At 37.0% G+C, this 22,022-nt stretch overlaps 1 protein-coding gene across 1 annotated transcript in view; it reads left to right on the top strand.

Moving 5' to 3' along the window:
• The window catches only part of HERC5 (HECT and RLD domain containing E3 ubiquitin protein ligase 5), a 39,869-nt gene that overhangs the window by 11,788 nt on the left and 6,059 nt on the right, over window positions 1–22,022 (top strand). Inside the window, exons 10-18 of the mRNA XM_008581086.1 lie at window positions 6,200–6,290; window positions 9,823–10,012; window positions 12,007–12,161; window positions 13,358–13,471; window positions 14,413–14,523; window positions 16,499–16,669; window positions 19,518–19,661; window positions 20,366–20,532; window positions 21,601–21,667. Coding sequence (XP_008579308.1) covers window positions 6,200–6,290; window positions 9,823–10,012; window positions 12,007–12,161; window positions 13,358–13,471; window positions 14,413–14,523; window positions 16,499–16,669; window positions 19,518–19,661; window positions 20,366–20,532; window positions 21,601–21,667 — 1,210 coding nt within the window. The remainder of the gene's footprint in view (window positions 1–6,199; window positions 6,291–9,822; window positions 10,013–12,006; window positions 12,162–13,357; window positions 13,472–14,412; window positions 14,524–16,498; window positions 16,670–19,517; window positions 19,662–20,365; window positions 20,533–21,600; window positions 21,668–22,022) is intronic.

Genomic DNA, 22,022 nt, shown 5'->3' with positions numbered 1-22,022 from the left:
GTTAATTAATATAAAACTTAATTAATATAAAACTGCTAATTAATATAAAACTTAAGAAAGCACAAAACCCAATCATGTAAGTAATACCAAGCAATATTCAGAATATTCTAGGACTGTAATTGTGCTGTGTAAAGTAATATTATCCCTAGTACAAGGGTTAACGAACAAAATTATTAATAAAAACTAGAACTAAAATAAACTATCAGGGGATACATATTACAAAATGATGTAAATTCAGACATCAGAAACAATGTGGGGGGAGTCAAAGTGTGGAGTTGTTGAATGCAATCCAAGTTAAGTTGTTAACAGCTTGAAATGGATTGTTATAAAATGTTTTTTATAAGCCTCATGGTAACCAAAATGCAAAAATCTGTAGGAGATACACAAAGAATAAATTTAAAAGATTCAAAACTTACCACTTCAGAAAACTATCAAACCATCAAACCAGAAAGTAAGAAGGCAAGAGAGGAAGAAACAAAGTATGTACAAAAACACCAGAAAACAATGAACAAAATGGCAATAGCATGTCCCTACCTATCAATAATTACCTTGAATGTAAATGGATTAAATTCTCCAATAAAAACATGGAGTGAATGAATACATTAAAAAATAAGACCCAGGGCCGGCCTGTGGCTCACTCGGGAGAGTGCAATGCTGATAACACCAAGGCCACGGGTTCGGATCCCATATAGGGATGGCCGGTTAGCTCACTGACTGAGCATGGTGCTGACAACACCAGGTCAAGGGTTAAGATCCCCTTACCGGTCATCTTTTAAAAAATAAAAATAAAAAAAAAAGTAAGACCCAACTATGTGTTGCCCACAACAGACTCATTTCACTGCCTACAAAGACTCATTAAGGATGCACACAGACTAAAAAAGAGCAGGGGTAGCAATACCTGTATCAAATAAAGTAGACTTAAAATCAAACTAAAAAGAAAGAAAGAAGGACATTATATAATAATAAAGGGCTTAATTCATCAAGGTGGTATTACAGTGGTAAATATGTATATTCCCAACAGTGGAGCACATACATATATATATATATATATATATATATATATAAAGCAAATATTAAAGGATCTGAAGGGAGAGAGAGATTACAAATACAATAATAGGAGGAGACTTTAATATATCACTTTCAATATTGGACAGATCATTCAGACAGACAATTAATAAGGAAATACCAGACTTGAACAGCCCTCTAGACCAAATAGACCTAACAGACATATATAGAACATTCCATCTGACAACGGAACACACGTTCTACTCAAGCACACACACAGCATTCTCCAAGATAGATCATATCTTAGGCCAAAGGACAAGTCTTAACAAATTTAAGAGATTGAAATCATATCAAGTACCCTTTCTGTCCACAATGGTATGAAACTAGAAATCAATAACAGGAGGAATTTTGGAAAATTAACAAAAACATGGAAATTAAACATTCTTCTGAACTACCAATGGATCAATGAAGAAATTAAAAAGGAAATTTTAAAATATCTATAGATAAATGGAAATATACACAAAACATACCAAAACTTATGGGATGCAGCAAAAGCAGTTCTTAAGAGGAAAGTTTATAGCAATAAACACCTACATTAAAAAAAGAAGATTGCAAATAAACAACATTATGCTTTAAGGAAATAAAAAAAGAACAAATAGGCACAGTATTAGCAGAAGGTAAGAAATAATAAAGATCAGAGCAAAAATAAATGATATAGAGACTAGAAAAATAATCCAGAAGATCAACAAAACTAAGAGTTGCCTTTTTGAAAAGATATACTAAATTGATGAACCTTTAGCTAGACTAAGCAAAAGAGAAAAAGAGAAAGACTTAAATAAAACAAGAAATGAGAGAGGAGACATTACAGCTGATGCCACAGAAATACAAAGGACCATAAGAAACTATTAGGAACAATTATATGTCAAAAAATTAGATGGCCTAGAAGAAATGGATAAATTCTTAAACATATACAACCTACCAAGACTGAATCATAAAGAAATAGAAAATTTGAACAGACTGATAACAAGAGAGGAGATTGAAGCAGTCATAGAAAGTCTCCCATCAAAGAGAAGTCCAGGACATGATATGGACATATGTGCTGAATTCTACCAAAGATTTAAAGAAGAACGAATACCAATTCACCACAAACTATTACAAAAAATTGATGAGGAGGGAATACTTCCAAACTCTTTATGAGGCCCTGATACCAAAGCCAAATAAGGATATCACAGGAAAAATAAACTGTAGGCCAATATCCTTGGTGAATGTAGATGCAAAAATCAACAATATACTAGCAAATCAAATTCAACACACATTAAAAACATCATTAGCCATGATCAACTGGGATTTATCCCAGGAATGCAAAGATAGTTCAATATATGGGTATTAGTCCATTTCTGTTGCTTATTACAAAATACATAGAACTGGGTGATTTATAAAAAAATGAACTTTACTACTCACAGTTTCTGAGGCTAGGAAGTCCAAAGTCCGGGGAACAGAGCTGGTGAAGATCTTGGTGGTGGTGACAGTGATGGCAGGGTATCATATTGTGAAAATGGCAGAGCAGAGAGCAAGAGAGAAAGACAGACTCTCTCTCTTTTAAGGCCCTCAGAACCATGCCCCTGACCACCATTTTTAATCCATTCACTACAGCATGGTCCTCAATCTAATCAGTTCTTCAAGGCTCCACCTTCCCATTACCATAATAGGATTTCCCACCTTCTTAACAGTTAAAGTGAGGGCCAAGTTTCTAATATATGAAACTTGCGGACACAATTCAAGCTTCATTGAGTTTTAGTGGGACATAATTCAACCCACCACAATATGCAAATCAATATTTGCAAATCAATGCATCACATCATCAGAATGAAGGACAAAAATTATATGATCATCTCACTAGATACAGAAAAAGCATTTGACAGAATTCAACATCCTTTTATGACTTAAAAAACCAAAAACTCAACAAAATAGGTATAAAAGGAATGTACCTTAACACAATAATGAGTCATATATGACAAACCACAGCTGATATACTCAATGGGGAAAAGTTAAAAGCTTTTCTTCTAAGGCCTGGAATAAGACAAGGTCTTAGAGGAAAAGCTTAGCCCCTTCTATTCAATCAGAACAGTCCCATTTACAGTAGCTACAAAAAAAGTAATAAAATACTTAGAAATAAATTTAACCAAGTAAATGAAAGACCTATACACTGAAAATTGTAAACCATTAATGAAAGAAATTGAGGAATGCACAAATAAATGGAAAGATACCCCATGGTCATGGATTGGAAGAATTAATATTGTTAAAATGTTTATACCACCCAAAGCAATCTACAGATTTAATGTAATCATTGTCAAAATTGCAATGTCATTTCTCAGAGATAAAAAAATCCTAAAACTCATATGGAACCACAAAAAAATATAAATAGCCAGGACAATTGTGAGCAAAAAGAACAAAGCTGGAGGAACTGTACTACCTAATTTCAAACTATACTACAAAATGCAAGTAATTAAAACAGCCTGGTACTGGCATAAAAATAGACATGTCAACCAGTGGGACACAGTAGAGAGCCTGGAAAATAACACACATCTATGGTCAATTGATCAAATATACTTGTACAGTGGGAAAAGGATAGTCTCTTCAATAAATGGTGTTGGGAAAACTGTATATCCATATGTAAAAGAATGAAGTTGAATTCTTATCTCATACCATATGCAAAATTAGCTCAATATTGATCAAAGACTTAAATGTAAGACCTGAAATTGTAAAACTGCTAGAAGAAAATGCGAAAAACTATACAACATTGATATGGACAATGATTTTTTAGATTTGACCCTAAAAGCATGGGCAACAAAAGCAAACATAGACAAATAGAACTACACCAGAATAAAAAGCTTCTGCACATCAAAGGAAACAACAGAGTGAAGAGAGAGCCTATGGATTGGGAGAAAATATTTGCAAATCATACCTCTCATAAGTGATTAATATCCAGAATATATGAGGAACTTAAATAACTATAGAAAGAAAACATAATCCAACTAAGAAATGAGCGAGGGACCTGAATAGACATTTTCTGAAAAGAAGGCATACAGGTGGCTAACACACACATGAAAAAGTGCTCAACATTTCTAGTCATTAGGGAGATGCAAATTAAAGCCACATTGAGGTATCACCTCACACCTGTTAGAATAGCTGTTATTAAAAAGACAAGTGTGGGTAAGAATGGAGAAAAGGGAGCCCTTGTACACTGTTGGTGGAAGTGTAAATTACTACAACCATTATGGAAAATAGTAAAGAGGTTCTCAGAAAGCTAAAAATAGGGTATTAGTCTGTTCTGTGTTGCTATAACAGAAAACCTGAGACTGGGTAATTTACAAAGAACAGAGGTTTATTTGGCTCACAATTCTGGGACAGGTGCATCTGGTGCGGACCTCAGGCTGCTTCTATTCATGACAGAAAGCCACAGGCAGCCAGCAGGTACAAGCAGATCACATGGCGAGAGGAAGCAAGAAAGAGCAGGGAAGTTTACCAGGGTCTTTTAAACAACCAGCTCTTTGGGGAACTAATAGAGCAAGAACTCACTCCCCCACCTAGGGAGAGTGTTAAACCATTCATGAGGGATCCACCCCCATGACTCAAACAGCTTCCAATACTGCCATATTGGGGATCAGATTTCCACATGGGTTCTGGGAGGACAGTACATCCAAATTCCATCAAATAGAATTACCATATAATCTAATAGTCCTGCTTCTGGGTATTTATGTGAAAGACTTGAAATCAGTATGTCTAAGAGATGTCTGTAGTTCCACATTCATTGCAGCACTATTCACAATAGTCAAATTATGTCATTTTTTTTAAATTAATTTTTTCGGAGGTGTGGGCATTGGCTGGCCAGTATAGGGATCAAACCCTGGACCTTGGTGTTATCAGCACCATGTTCTAACCAGCTAAGCTAACTGGCCAGCCCAGTTGCCAAATTATGGAATCAACCTAAGTGTCCATCAGGGTATGAATGGATAAAGAAAATGTGGTGTATATACACATTGGAATACTATAGTCAGCCTTACAAAAGGAGGAAATTGTCATTTTTGATAACATGGACAGAATCGAAGAACATTGTGCTAAGTGAAATATGCCAAACATGGAAAGACAAATACTGTATCTTCTCACTTAAATGTGGAATCTAAAACAATTGAACTCATGGAAGCAGAGAGTAGGATGGTGGTTATCAGAGGCTGGTGAGTGGGGGGTATGGGGAGATGATAGTCAAAGGGTATAAAGCCTCAGTTAGATAGAAGGAATATATTTATTTTATTTTATTGTATTGTTTAGATCAATAGCACAGCATGCTGAGTACAGCTAATAACTAAGTATTGTACATTTCAGTATCACTAAGAGAATAAATTTCTAATGTTCTCATCACAAAGAAGGTTAAATGTTTGAGATGATGTTAATTAGCTTAATTTAATCATTTCTTATTCAAAAATGATTCAAAATCATGACACCATAAATATATACCACTATAATTTGTCACTATGCAATAAAGAAAATTAGGAAAGAATAACTTTCTTCTTCTTTACCTAAATATCTGTATAATATATTTATTTCTTTGAAAGAAGTTTTCCCTATTTTTAGACACTAATTATATTTATTACTTTACAAAGAATGCATATTTTTAAACAGTGAATTTATTCAGTTCAGCATAAACAGTTAATGCATTAGGATACTTACACATTTTATTAATAATTTTTTATTGGAATATTAAGAATTTACTGCTTTGAAGCTCTTTCTTTTGGTCCCTACTTTCAATTTATGTAACTGGAAAAAATGGTCATATTTTTTGGAAAGAGGAAAAACCTTTGTCTTTTTTCTGTGGCTATTTTTGTAGTGGAAAATAAGTATTTCTTGATTATACGTTTTAGATGAGACAATATCTGAGTTAATGTCTTGTGGTATATATAGCAAATGCAGCCTTGATATTTTTTGGCATTTTAGAATAATTCTGTGTTGTCTACTTCATTGTCAATTGTATTTGTATTCAGCCAAATTAGTTATGATAGTTGAGAAAAAAGGTAATTTTATTGAAATGGGGCAAACTGTAGAAGAAACTTTGCATCTAAATAGATGATCTGATAAAATACTTAATTTTGAAGTGTCTGTTTTCATTTGCTTTCACTTATTTATCTTTCTTCTACAGAATAGCTGCAGAAACATCTATCCATTTGGATTTAAATAAAGCAAGAAACACCTTTAAGGAGTTAACCCAAAAGGAATGGATTACTAACATGGTGGTATTCTTCAGATTATTATTTGGAGAGAGAAAATACACTTGGAACATTTCTAATAAGAACTCAAAATTTCAAAAGAAATACTGTGTTTTAAGAGATTCTCTGAGATGCTGTACTATATCCAGATTAAGATAAACTCATAGCACTTGAGTTTGCCCATTTAGAGTGAAATAGTTGGTATAGAAGTCACATAGGTTACAAATAGTCTAAATAGTGCGTCTGTACAGAGCACACATACACATACACATATACACATTCCTAGAGGGAATTTTTCCAACTTAGGGCTTTAGGAAAATGATTAAGGATTTGTTGAAACTGACACACGAGAATAAGAATGAGATTTTTTATGCAATTCTGTTAAGCACAAATATAGGAACAAGAACACCTTTTCTGGTAGGAATATCCCTACACCAAAGACTGCCTATGTTCTTGCTCTCTGTGTTTTGTTCTATTGTGCTTTCTTTTCTGTAGGTTCTAGAGTGGTCTTGTTCTTTCTGGAACTGTTGCTGTGTGTTTCAGTACTGTTACTATTGTTTTTAGGTTTTCCATTTGCAAATGCTGCAAACATGTTTTCTTTATTAATTTAGCCTTTATTGATGTAGCCTTATTACTTTATCTCCCTATTTTATTCTACTGTTTGATCAGGAATGGTACTTCCTGTGTTCTCTGAGTTTTTCTCTCTGGGTCTCACTGTGGTTTCTTTTTTTCTCCCTCTCCTTCCCTCCTTGCACCCACTCCTCTTTTTTTTTTTTTTTTTTCTCTCCTGTTTCTGTATCTCTCATTCTCTTTCCCCCCTCAACCTTTTAAAGTTTTGTTTTATTTTATTTTATTTTATTTTTTCCCTTTTTGTCTTTTTTCTTGACCGGCAACGGATCGCAACCCTCAGTGTCGCGCCCGTACCGGACCGGGACTGGCTACGGGATCGCAACCCTTGGTGTTGCTCCCGCACCTCGCTCAGCCAGTGAGCGGCCGGTCTGTATGTGGGATCCGAACCCTCGGCGGGAGGGCCTCCGCGCTTCCCAAGTGGCGCACTGTAGCAGTGCGCCACCGGGCCGGCCCAGGTTTTGTTTTATTTTTAAATGACACATAATAATCATACATATTTATGGGGTGCAATGTGGTGTTTTAATATATGTGTACATTGTGTAATTATCAAATCAGGGTGATTAGCAATTCTGTTACCACAGACATTTATCATTTTTTTTGTGATGAAAACATTCAGAATCCTCTCTTCTAGCTATTTTGAAAGATACAGTACATTGTTAACTATAGCCATCCTACTGTGCAATAGAATACCAGAACATATTTTTCCGAACTATAACTTTGTACTTAACTATCCCCTCCACCCCTCCCCTCCCCAGCTTCTGGCAACCACCATTCTATTCTCTACTTCAATAAAACTAACTTACTTAGATTCCACATGTGAGTGAGACCATGCTCTCATCTCTCACCCTCCCTTTTTCTGAGCTGCCTTACCTGCTGTGCTGCCCTGTCTGCCACAATCAGCATTCTCTATCTTAGCTGCAAGTTTTCTCTCTCACACACTGCTTTCTCTCAAGGGAAGATGGAAAGGTTAATTCTGTTTACCACAGCAGAACCATGGCTCCCTGTCACATTAACCCAAGAACTACCCTGTTGACTGTTTCATGAGCATTTCTTTGATTATTTAAAATCCTCCTGTTGGAGCCAGTTTAACTTTCTTTCAGTAAGATTCTGAGTCATTGCTACTGAATTCAACTGTGGAAAGATCACCAGAAATAGAAGGCCATTTCTTCATCTGCGAAGGGAAAGGGTTGGATCAGTTCATTGCTAAGGGACCTCCCTGCTTGCTAATTATATCTTGATTATGCCAAAAAAATAACATGTGATGTGCAAATAACATAATCATAGGACATCCTTCACCTCTGTTGTGTCAGAAAAGGATAGTTAGATTAGAAGACCTGTAATGTTTCCATCTTGCAATTCTGTCATATGGACTCAGACTTTGGCATTCATTGATTTATTTAGCAAACATTCGAATACTTGATATTTGCAAGGCAGTGTAATAATGACTCTTGATGAAGAATGAAAGAGACACACTTCATTCTTCAGAAGCTCATGGTTTAGTAAGGGAGACAGACACATACATCCAAGTATTAGTACAAAGACTGGATGTTTTTTATACTCCACTGTCTTCTCTATTGCCGAGCTTAGAATGTAGTCCATGTACAATAAATATTTTTGGATGAATTCAGTCGTGTTGGGGCAATTAATGGTCAGCTCTACTTAGAATACTCAAAATAAGCTGCCCAGAGGAATTGGGAGTTTGTCAGGTACCTACATGAGGAAGGACATTCCAGGTAGCCAAGAAAATGTACACCAGAACACAGTGTGTGAGCAAACACATTGGCTTGAAAGTATCATAGTACTTCTGAAAGGTTTGGAGTAGGCTGGGAGGTTTGGGGATGTGAGTAATGATGAACAAAGATGGGTCACTGGGATGTTAAAATAGAGTTGTCATGTAAACGTAATCCACAGATGGAACCTCACAGTAGGAACCCAGTATAATGTTTTAATATAAAAATAGGTAATTATAAGAATTTGTGCATTTAGAGATATCATTTATCCAATGCCTCATAATGTAATGGTTAAGAGTTTGGTTTGGGATCAGAAAGATCCAGGAGAAATTCTAACTTAGCTCTGTGACCTTGAGCAAGTAACTTAATTTCTCTGAAGTGCAGATTTCTCATCTATAAAGTGAGATTAATGATATCATCTGTGTTATGGAGAAACTACAAGGATTAAAGGACCTAATTATTATACATAAGCCGGTTAGCACAGTATCTGGCAGATAATAAGTATTCCATAAATACTAGCTTATCTGCACAGTGGATTTTTAAACAAATGATTGCTATTATCTAAGCACACGTAACAAATACAAATTAAGAATTTCATTTGAATTTTTCCTGAACAGTTGCCTTCTGAATTGGGGAAACTACAAGGAGATTAGAAGGGCTAGAATTCGTGGTGGAGACAGGTAGTCTAGACACTAGAATTTGTGGTGGAGACAGGTGGTCCTATGAGAACGTAATAGGAAACCATGTTAGGTTTTGTTGGTGAAATTGTTGCTTTTGTTTGTCTTTTGGTTTTTATTTTGTTTTGCTTTTTGGGGTTCTGATACAATCTTCCTCTGAAAGAAAATGAGGTCTGATAGTGTGAACCAGAGGGTAGAATATAGTACTTATTATAGAGAGGGCTGCCATTGGTTCCTAATCCATCGTTTATGCAGTGTAACTTGTCATGTGATTTCTTCTGATCTCCTTCATGCACTGCAACAATGAGTGAGGAGAATACTTGTCACATGTTCCAAATACCTATTGTATTTGGGAAGCTGGGTGAGATGGGATGTAAACATGAGTTTTAGAAAAACTAAATGACTATTCTAATTTAATGGTGGAATGAAATTTCAGGTTCTACTTGTTTTTTTACAATAAGTTATACCCAGTCCCTGCTGAGTTTTGAATGCCTTTTCCCTGATCCTTTCTGTCCACAGATAACCACCTGTCTCAAGGAAAATCTGTTCAAAAACCTTCCATTTCATTCTTTACACCAAGAAGCTTTAGAAATTTTCTTCCTTCTCCCAGAATGTCCTATGATGCATGATTCTAACAACTGGGAGAGCCTGGTGGTTCCATTTGCAAAGGCTGTTTGTAAGATGAGTGACCAGTCTTCAAGGATTCTGGGTAACATTGATGATTTACATTTGAAAATACTTTACCCATCTTCTCAATAGAAAGACATGCCTAGTAAAGTTATGGCAAAATTTAGATAATTATAAATGCATTCATGTTTTTTAGTTCATTTTCTTAGCATACTCTAAAGATGCTGTAATAATTACTGTGATTGTTTGAGAACCTTTTTAGAGTTCTTGCAATGGGACATGCATGGCTTGGTCATGAGGTCTTTTGTCCCCAACTTTTCATTATGAAAAATTTCACAAACACAGAGAAGTTGAAAGAATAGTAGTCGATATCCATGTACCCTCTACCTTAGAGTCAACTACAGTAAACATGTTGTCATACGTGCTTTCTCTCTTTATGTAGAGATTGTGTTTTATTTTTATTGAACTATTTGAAAGTGAGTTGAAGACTTGAGATTTTACTCATATATTCAGCATTCATCTAAGAATATGGAATCCTATATTACCATGATATCGTTATAGTTAGGAAAATTAGCCATAATTCCATAATATTACCCAATGTCCAGGCCATATTTAAATTTCTCCACTTTTCCCAAAAAGTATTTTATAGCTGATTTTTTTTTTTTTTTGAGAATCTAGGTCGGTTGTCTTACCAAATGTTCCATATCCACATTGTCTGATTGTTCTTCCTTTCTCTGTACTTCCAGTACACTGGAAAGTAGGTCTAGGGGCATGAATGGATTTTAATGAGTTTTTTGACATACATGGCCTATTCAGACCAAGGAAGTCCATACTTTACGTTTTATTACATCCAGACAATATTGTAAGTGATGAAAAGCTATTTTAAAGTGTATTTTGTTTTTTTAAATGCTGAAAGATGTTTTTTAAGAGTTAAAAACTCGGCTGGGGCCAGCCCCGTGGCGCACACGGGAGAGTGCGGCACTGGGAGTACAGCGACGCTCCCGCCGCAGGTTCGGATCCTATATAGGGATGGCCGGTGTGCTCACTGGCTGAGCACAGTGCAGGCGACACCACACCAAGGGTTGTGATCCCCTTACCGGTCACGAAAAAGACACACACAAAAAAAAAATCTCAGGCTGGGACCACAAAAAGAGAGTTGTAAAATCATGAACAGTTTTTTATTTAATTTTTAATACATTATACTATTTCATATGGGCAAAAATGTGATCAATTTGATTTTGTATTTTGGGCTGGCCAGTTATCTCATTTGGTTAGAACATGGCCTTATAACATCAGGTCAGTAGTTCCAATCCCTGTACCATGCAGCTATCAAAAAAAAATTTTTTGTGTGTGTATTTTTTCATAAATTAAATTAAGGTTGTGTGTCTATTAACTGTGAAGGAATTTTTTCAGGATATTAAAATCTAAACTTTTAATTGCAATTGTACTGTTTTCACTGCAAAGTTTATTAGAAATGTGTTTTGTTTTGGGGGGGCAGCTGGCCAATACAGGTATCAGAACCCGTGAGCTTGGTATTATGAGGCTGTGCTCTAACCAGCTGAGATAACTGGCCAGTCCAGAAGTGTGTTTTTTGTACATATTAAAATATTTTTTTATGTGTTTGGGGAAATATTGATCACTTTTTACCTTTAAGAATCCAAGAGAAATTACCTTTAATGTTAATAATTGTATTTCCCTTTTTTGTACAGGCCAAATATACAGAGATGGAAAATAAAATAGTGGTTACCAGGGTTGGTGGGGGCTAGGAGGGAGGAAATGGGGAGATGTAAATAAAAGGATACAATGTAGCAGATATGTAGGATCCATAAGCCAAGAGATCTAATGTATAACATGAGGACTGTAGTTAATATTATTGTTTTAGGGATTTTTGTTAAATAAGTAGATTTTAGCTGCCCTTGTCACAAAAAAAGTAACAGTAAGATGATAGATACGTCAATTTGCTTCACTGTAGTAATCATTTTGCTATCTATATGTATCCCATAGCATCATGTTGTAAACCTCAAATATACATAATAAAATTTATTTTAAAATATTTACCTTCTTTGTATTCCTCAGAGGAGTATTGGGCAAGCCTGCAAGAATCTCCTTTCAGCAAACTAGTCCTGATGTTTAAAAGAGCCATCATGTCTCAACTGCGTTATTGGACTAATAGTGCCAAGAATCATGGTCATGCTAAAGCTCTCCTAGAAATGCTGAAAAAGCTGCACAGGGTAAGCGTTCGTTTAGAAACCTCTAATCCTTTTTTTGGCAGTAAAAGTTTCCTTGTTTTCAACTGGCCTGAATCTTAAATAGACTTCTGTGAAACATGAAGTTTATATTGCTATTTTTTAAATTTTTTTTTTTGTGTGAATTGCATCATGCATAGAAACGAATATATATAAAAGCTTTGTGCAGTTTGAGGACTGTAGTCATAGGCATGAAGCAGCTTCACCATGCTTTAGGTGGTAGTACTGGGAGGCCTGTATTATTTGGGGTCTGGGTGAGAGTTAGTAGAAATATTCTAGACAAATGGTCTCATTGTACATAGCCAAAATGCGTTTGCAGAAGACCTCCTGAGAATTAGTAATTTAGGCCAGGACTGTGCCCATCCAGGTCAAATACTGATGGTCACTGATGTCCACAGCGTGAAGTGTTATTATTCAGTATCTTAGCCAACTCATGCCAAGGTAGTCGCATGTGTCATAATAACCTAATCATCTCAGGGGATGGAGGACTGGAAAATTTACCCACAGTTTAGTAGGGGAATGTTCCATATATACCTTGGCAGAGAGAACATCTATAAATGGCATATAAGCTATGAAGAATAAGACATGAAGAATTGGGCCCAAGAGTACTTTGGATTTATATTGCATTGTTTTTTAGGTTTTTGTGGGAGGGGTTGTTTTTTGGGGGGATTTAAAGATCTTTAAAATTTTACTACGAACAGGGCCGGCCCGGTGGCGCACTGCTACAGTGCGCCGCTTGGGAGCGCGGTGGCGCTCCCGCCGAGGGTTTGGATCCCACATACAGACCGGTTCCCGCTCACTGGCTGAGCGAGGTGTGGGAGCAAAACCGAGGGTTGCGATCCCGTTGCCGGTCCCCGGCCCGGTACGGGCGCGACACTGAGGGTTGCGATCCGTTGCCGGACACGAAAAAAGACAAAAAGGAAAAAAAAAATTTTACTACGAACTAAAATTAACTAGAAGTTTATTGACTTATCATCAATCTCTACTATTAAGTATTAGATATTCTTTACTGTCCATGAAAATGTGGGGCTTTGGCAGGGGAGGAATTGGATAGAATTTTATTCTTGTCATTAAAAAAGTGTTTGTTTAATTTACTATTTAATCTGATAATCTAATTAACAACCGTAAGGTGAAGTAGTCATTAAATATATGATCTTCTTACAAGTCATATTTTATTTAAGGTAAACCAGACCAAATGTAAACTGCCTGAAAATATTTTTAAAGTAGATGAACTCTCAAACTGGCTCAATTTTTATGAAGAAGCATATAGTAGGTCCTCTTGCAAAATGAACTTGGTAAGTATGGCAAATTTAAAAGGGGAAATAGATAATCAGTGAGTTAATATAGGTATTCCTGTTGTAACTTCGTACATGAGTTTCTGAAAAGCTTTTTACTCTGCAAAATTGCACAATAGAAATAGCAGGCCTTATGGGAAAGACTCCTTAAAAACTACGCTATTTTGTAGCCAGTGCACTAACAGAAAAGTGATTAATACCTGGGGAGATAACTTGGATCAACCAGGCAAGCATCTCATGGATAGTGCTATGAGAATATGGAAAATGCACAAAAAGAAAAGGGTAGAAATCTATCTGCACTCTAATTAGAGAAGAACTGGTGGTACTGAGAAAACACAGATGCAAGTGGAGCTCTGATGCCCTTAAGGAGGCCATAGAAGGCAGCGTGACTCACCAGGAGCAAGAGCCAGCAGTGAAGGGCTACAGCTTTGGGGAGGGCATCCTGGGTGTAGGTGCTCCTTTTATATTTTCTTAAAATGCAGTTAAAGAGCTCCTGTTGCCAGTGCAGTAGCTGACCTGAGGTGTTTTCCTTTCTCTGAAGGTTATATTTCTATTACTTCAAGCACATCAACCCTTGCCCAGCAAAAAATCATGTATGAGCTAAACAGTTATCCATGTTTTATATCATTCCCCTGTTTACAAAGGCATCTGAGCTAATTCACGTTGCAGAAACTCAGAGTACAGCAGAACTCTTGGGAACATGTCCAAAATTTATAATTAATGACTAAATTAAATGGGCATTGAAAATACTATGTATCTTTCATTATATATATAAATATATGAAACATGTTATGTGTTACTAGTATTACTGATTAGCAATGTGGATTGCTTTCACTGGAAGTACTTGCATCTTAAACCACCAGCGATTTAAGGCAGTGAGGTACAGTGTGAGATTTCTCTGTTCTTTAATTTATCAGAATTATTGTCATTTCTGTTTTTAGGACACTTCAGCAGACCTAAAGTATCGTGTCATATTCAGTCATTTTCCATTTATCTTTAATATTCTGTCAAAAATGAAACTACTGTATGCAAACTCACTTTTAAAAATACAGGTATGTATGCCTATTTCTTTGTCTTCATTAACATAAATCACATGATAAATGCCTTCTTAAGCATGCAATATTTGGGGGGTGATGGTTTTGGCATTTGAAGAGCTTATACTCTAATGAAGAAGGCAAGGCAGACTCATAATTTGGGTTGGCTCAGCTTTAAGGTATTTTAGGGCCTTGGTAGCAAAGGACAGAGCTTGAGCAAGTAGCCTAGTTAGAGGGCTTTTGCCTGAAGTTGGCAGTGGCAGCATATAGTCTTCTGGATAGTTCTCAAAGAGATGTAACAAACTTGGGCTTGTTTAGGATTAGCACTATATTTGAGGAGGTTCAATCTAATGAAACAAGAGTAGCAGGAGCAGAGGTGGCAGAGGATTCTTGAAATTAGGACCTCCATAAATGGTTGATACTCTGTGATGGTGCTATAATAAAAGTTTATAAAAAGTCCCCCCTTTTCAGTGTACTGTCACCAGCTGAGGGGGTTCTGTTCATCAGTATATTTAGCAAAGTGGTTTTGAACTGCTTTGTATAATTGGACAACTGAAAATGCCTAGGTTAATACAGCAGATAATTCCTACATTATTTATTGCATTTTTATAAGGATTAAATTTGTTAATATAGATAAAAGCATTTAGAACAGTGCCTCATACAAGTAAGTACCCCAAAGTGTTAGCTGTTATCACTTTTACTCTTACATATGCAGACAAATGTATATTTATGCATGCATCATATTAAAAGATGTCCTTAAAATAGGTATTTTCAGGGCCCACCCCATGGCTCACTCGGGAGAGTGCGGTGCTGGGAGCGCAGTGGCGCTCCTGCCGCGGGTTCAGATCCTATATAGGGATGGCTGGTGCACTCACTGGTTGAGCGCGGTGTGGGCCACACCAAGCCAAGGGTTACAATCCCCTTACCGGTCACAAAAAAGAAAAAAAAAATAGGTATTTTCACATGATACATTTACCATAATAAAAAAAGAAATTCATGAGTTCTGAGTATGGCCATTAATGAAATATTTAACAAAGGAAAAAAAAGATATAAGAACTTTGTTTTGCTTCAACTCTTGTAACCTATTCTCTCCTGATTTTAAAGACACTTCCAGTGATAACTTTTAAAGAACTGCTATTTGATTGCTGCTCTTCGTTCTGCTAACAGCCACAGACTTTAATGATCCCAAATTGCCATTTGGTTTCAGAATTAACATTCTGTCTGTCTTATCTTTCCCTTTCTCTCTCTTCCTGTCTCTCTTATGCATTACCTGTCTCTTAAAATCTCTTGCATTACCTTATGCATACTTCTTAGATTACCTGTCTCTTAAAATCTCTTGTCTAGGTTTTTCTCCCAGAATAAGATCTCTTTGGGGCTGGCCCCATGGTGCACTCAGGAGAGTGCAGCGCTTGGGAGCGCAGTAGCGCTCCCGCCACGGGTTCAGATCCTATATAGGGATGGCCGGTGCAGACGACACCAAGCCAAGGGTTGCGATCCCCTTACCGGTCACAAAAAAGACAAAAAAAAAAAAAAAAAAAAAGATCTCTTTGGAGAGGTCTCTCATATCTGGATTTTTCCCACAGCCTGCCTCTTCCTTCCTAAGCATCTGAACTTCTGTCCTGAATGAGAATATTATGTTGCAGTGCACTGTTTCAGTAGATAATAATCAATCTCTTAGTCTATTGAAGATAATTAGCTTTGGTAACTTAAGTATTAATAATTGTGTTTATAGGATAAAGGGGTCCAATGAAACCTGCAGCTGGTGACTTAGCTGCTCATCAAGGTTGGCTGCACAAAGTATTCCGTTCCTTAGGTCCTGTGTTTCTTCTGCTTGCTGAGAGTGAATACTGAATGTTTCATTTATTTTCAGTGATGTATATAAGGCTCTTTCCATAAGCATGACAGAATAAATGGAACTGGTTTGTTCACTTTATAAATTTCTGCTTAGACAGGGCAAATGGCAAAATGAAGTGAGACATTTCTGTTTTTCTAGGAGAACAAAATTAGAGCTTATATGAAGTTGATAGGAACTGTGGGACAAGAAGAGTCTGAATTAGCTTTGCTGCCTGCCTTTTATCTAAGAGTTAGAAGGAATCACTTGATCGAGGACGTCTTGAATTATCTAAGTCCATTTGAGAATGAAGACCTGAGGAAAGAGTTATTGGTAAAGTATAATTCTTACCTAATATTTTTGCTGCTGAGAGAAGAAAAACATACAAGAATGTATCAAAGGGTCTCACTGAGGAGAAATTATCTCCCTTTGCCACAAAGGTTGTCTGTTTGGGGGTTTGCATAATTCCCTTAGTTACCTTTGAGTTTCAGGTAGTTGTGGGCACTTAGTACATTTGAGCTAAGGAGCATCAGGAGAAATGGTGGTTCTCCTACCACCCTGGTCAGGTGGGTAGTCCAGTATTAGCCATAAAAGGTCCAGTCCCTTCTGAGGTCTGACCTAGCCTGGCTAGTCACCACCTTTTAAGGGTTTCAGTGAGATAGGATTGGCATAGAGGAGAATTAAGGGGTGGTTTCTGCTCTCATGTAAGAACGAAAATGTGGAAGAGGGGACTTTATAGACTACAGAGTCATTTGGGGGTATATTATAGTTTTAACCATGTTCTGAACATTCATAAATAATTTTGCAGGCCGGCCCTGTGGCTCACTCGGGAAAGTGCGGCGCTGATAGCACCAAAGTCGCGGGTTCGGATCCTATATAGGGATGGCCGGTGCGCTCACTGGCTGAGTGTGGTGCAGACCACACCATGCCAAGGGTTGTGATCCCCTTACTGGTCAAAAAAAATGTTTTTTGGTTTAATTACTATGAAACTTGTCTCACTAGTAGATATTTGACACAGAATAATAACAACTATTAGATGTATTCAGTGCTTTCCTTGTGCCAAGAACTGTTGTGAGTGCTTTACGCTTATTTGTTTAAGCCTTTCAACAATACCATGTGGTAGGTTCTCTTTTTCCCTCATTTTATGGTTGTGGAAACTGAGGTACACAGTATTAGGTGACTTATCCAAGGGTAACACAAGTCTGATAAGTCAGTATCAGGAGTTGGGCCCAACCATCAGGCACTAGGCTTTCTCCTTAAGACAGATAAAGATTGGTCTGATAATTTTGATTAAATAGAATGTTTTTTTATGGGAAACCCTCATTTATCACTTAGATTAAAGAAAGATTGACTTTACTAAAGCTCAAGGTACTGTTTGTAAAGAACGTTGCACTTGGCATTTCCACATATTTTTGCACACAGATGATTTTATAACTCTAATAAACACATTACATGATTCTAACCTGTGCCAGCCATGCAGTCCACTCATTTATTTTAGTTCCACTTTTATATATGATTAGTCCATTTTTTAAAATTCAGGTAATGTTCAGTGAACATTTACCTTTTTCCAGACTCTGTGTGAGGCGTGTTACATGTGTTATCCATTTTAATCTTTCTGATAATCTCATGGGAAAACTGAGGCTCTGAGATCAAGCACTTGCCCATAGTAAGGGGAAGAGTGAGGGTTTGACACTAGGTTTTATTACAGAGATTTGAAATGTTTTAGTGAGGTTTGAAACTTTTCTCTCTGGGGAATGGAAAGGGCATCCATCTAAATAAAGAAGCCAGTAAGAGGAGCTTTTGGGGGTGCTGTCAGAACATCTGGAACTGTTGAGTAGGCCTTTGGAAATGTGTGTCTGTCAACTCGGAGAGAAAATACGGGATCTGAAGGTTAAATGCCTACAAGTGACAAATTGAAGTTTAAAGAAAATGAGCATCCAGGGAAAGAGCAGAGAGAAAGGACAGAAGTGCCAGGATAGAACCGCAGGAAATTCTGGTATTAAGCCATCAGGAAAATGAAGAGACAGAGAAAGAAAAACCCTTAGAGTGCTTCCTAAGAGAAAGAAAGAAAGAAAAAACAGTGTCAGGGAAAAAACAGCGTCAAGAAAAAGGTGGTCAGAAGTATAAACTGAGTTAGCAAAATCAAGGAGGTGAAATTTGAGGAAACGACCTTGGAATTGGGGATTCCCAGGTTCTTGGTCCTCTTGGAGAGAAAACCGTTTAAGTAGAGAATGGCTTTGGAAGTTGGTGTATATTCTCTGAAGTGTGGCAACCTAGACTGGAAGCAACCACTAGTGTCTGTATTGGACTCAATGTATTGGGGTGTTTTTTTTTTTCTTTTAAGGATAAGGGAGACCTTAACACATTTGTAAACTACAATGAAGGATTCCAAGAAGGAAGGGCAGGAATGGGGGCGGGGGTAACTGAAGAAGCAAAGATGGAATATGATGGAAGCATCTTGGAGAAGGGTTGGTGTTAACAGTGAGGATGCTACCTCCTTAAGGAGCAAACAGCCAAGTCAACATAAACCTTATGCATGCTCTGGTTTTTCCAGTTTTTTGGGGTTTTTTTTTTCCCTTTTTTTTGTCTTTTTTCGTGTCCGGCAACGGATCGCAACCCTCAGTGTTGCACCCGTACCGGACCGGGGACTGGCAACGGGATCGCAAACCTCGGTGCCGCGCCCGCACCTCGCTCAGCCAGCGAGCGGGAACCGGTCTGTATGTAGGATCCGAACCCTCGGCGGGGGCGCCGCCGTGCTCCCAAGCGGTGCACTGTAGCAGTGCGCCACCGGGCCGGCCCATTTCCAGTTTTTTAAAAATCCTAACATTTATGATTTTTTTGTTGTTATTATACTTAATGGACCCATTGACTACAAAAGGGATGCCAGTTGAGTTCAATTCAGTGACTGTGCAGTTTGACAGACATACATAGGATTAAATCTAGACTGTACTACCTAGCTGTTGTGTTAACTTGGGAAAGTTATTTAAGTTCTCAAGGCCTCAATAGCCTCACAGAATTAATGGGGATATTAAATATGATAATACGAGTAAGAGGCTCACCACAATGCCTACCAAATACTTGGGCCCACAATTAATGTTAGCTATTACTATTATTAAGTGAGACTGTATACATAGCAATATAGAGCCCTGGAAGTAATGCATTGTTTGCTCTGTTTCCTCAGGTTTCATTTAGTGGAGAAATTGGTTATGATTTGGGAGGAGTCAGAACAGAGTTCTTCTGCTGTCTGTTTGAAGAGATGACCCGGCCAGAATATGGGATGTTCACATATCCCGAAGAGGCTTCCTACATGTGGTTTCCTGTCAGGGTAAGTTCCCTTTTCTTTGCTTATGGTATTTTGTGACAGAAAAAGTATATCATATACCATAGAAAATTAGGCTGTCTAGACTGTTTCATATTAAGAGAGGAGTTATTGATGTAATTATGGAGATTATCTTCAATTCTAATAAGGTGATTGTTTAAAGTATAGTCCCATTTCCCTGGGTTCCCATGTCTGTTCACAGGAGAACTCAAGCAGTATATTTTTTGATGATTTATAGAGTATCTGGATAAAAATGAACCCTTCCTTTTCCAGGCACTCATTCTTTGTTTCAGTTCTATTTTTCCTGATTAACTTGAAGACAAAGGCCATTATGGAAAGACATTATGAAAACTGTAGTTTGTAAGGATTACTGAACCTAATGTATTTCTATTCCTGTTGTGCTTTTAGTAACCAAAACTATGGCAGGGATTTAGATTGACTTAATGACCAAATATAAACTCTAAATTTTCTTTCTTTCTTTCTTTCTTTTTTTTTTGGGGGGGGGGGCAGCTGGCCAATTCGGGGATCTGAACCCTTGACCTTGGTGTTACAACACTGTGCTCTAACCAACTGACTATTCATATCTTTGGCTTTCTTGGCCTTAACTTGTGATTTGATTTTGTGAAAGAAGAAAAAGGTTTACCTAATATAAATACTCTATTGTACTAATACAAATTTATAATACTTTTAGGATTTTTTTCTTTTTTCAGCCTAAATTTGAGGAGAAGAGATACTTCTTCTTTGGGGTTCTCTGTGGACTTTCTCTATTTAATTGCAATGTTGCCAACATCCCCTTCCCACTGGCGCTGTTTAAGAAACTTTTGGACCAAATGCCATCATTGGAAGACTTAAAAGAACTCAGTCCTGTTTTGGGAAAGTAAGTAAGCAGAGTTTCTTTTTCAGGATCCTATATAATATTTAGATAAAATTTAAACACATACTCTCCAATAATATTTTCATGTTCGACAGTAGTACAGTGAAGAAAACATGGTCTGTTATATCACAAATATCACAATACAGTAATAAAAAATCCAATGGGGAAAAAAAGTCAACTTAGATTCCACTTTCTCCCAGAGAGCTTTCCTAGTGACATGTATTCCTTCCAAAAGAGTTAACCAAATTCTTTCAAGCTACACCTGTATCATTTACTTTTCTGGCTGCACATATCTCACTGTACGATAGGTGAGACTTTGCTCAGCATATTCCACCCACTAGTCTCAGGGTTTATTGGCAGCAATGTCTCAGTCTCAACTTTACCTCTCCTATGACTGCCACAAATGTTTGTTGACTAAATAAATGAGTGAATGAGCAAACAATAAAATATAAGACATGTTACTTTAAAAGAATGTGTAAAGCATCATAGGATACCAGGATGGAAATATAAAAAAGTTGGCTACTAAGTACTCTATTTTGACATAACCTCTATTTTTACAGATGCCTTGAAACAATTAAGGTAGTCAAATTTCGGGTCTTTCTTAAGCTTAATGATATTGGGACAAGAGGTACAGAGAAGGTCCTTTGACTACCTGCTCCTCAAATTTTCTAAGTGATACCTGACATTTAATAGGAGACTTATTATTTGTTCTGTAAGTAAAGTTCAAAAGCTTAAATAAAGGTAACACCAGTTTGAATGAGTTTCAGTATCAATAAACATTATCAAATCATTTTCTGAAGAGAAACCTACAGTCACTGGCTAAAGGAAATTAGGGTTGAGAGAAAAGAGCTGTGAATCAGTAGGGGAGCCTGCAGAATTGCAGATACGTTTTCTAAACCTCACACTTTGAGTTGTGGTCTGACCCTGTTTAGACTATCATTACTCAGAAAAATAGGTGCTGTGAACTGACCTCCTACCTTCAGAATAGCTGTGTACTTGACATTTATTTTAGATGGTGTATATAGTGATCATGATTATTGCCCTTTAAAAACAAAATTATTTGTTCTTTAGGAATTTGCAAACACTTCTGGATGATGAAGATGAAGACTTTGTAGAAGTATTTTATATCCATTTTAATGTGAGTAACAATAAAAACCAGGTAACAGATCAGCCTTAATCTGATTAATCCTCTACATAATTACCTAAACATGTCACTCTTTACTTTTTTTTCCTAAAAAATCTTCTGAGTCAGGCTAGTGAAAAATGAATTGAGCGTATCAGTTAGATTTTACTAACAACCAACCCCAAAACTTAGTGGCTTAAAACAACAAACATGATCCTGTAGGTTTGTGACTGGGCCAATTTGGCTGGGCTGGATGGTCTACATGGACCTTACTCAAATACCTGGTCATTGACAGGCTTGTTGGTTTATGGGATGTCAGCTGAAACAGCTTGTCTCTGTTCCACATGATCTCTCATCCTCCAATAAGTAG

This window comes from Galeopterus variegatus, unplaced genomic scaffold (assembly GCF_000696425.1).
Source record: "Galeopterus variegatus unplaced genomic scaffold, G_variegatus-3.0.2 Scaffold2258, whole genome shotgun sequence".
Classification (NCBI taxonomy): Eukaryota; Metazoa; Chordata; class Mammalia; order Dermoptera; family Cynocephalidae; genus Galeopterus; species Galeopterus variegatus.
Note: the sequence above shows the minus strand (reverse complement) of the source record. Positions and strands in the feature narration are given on the sequence as shown.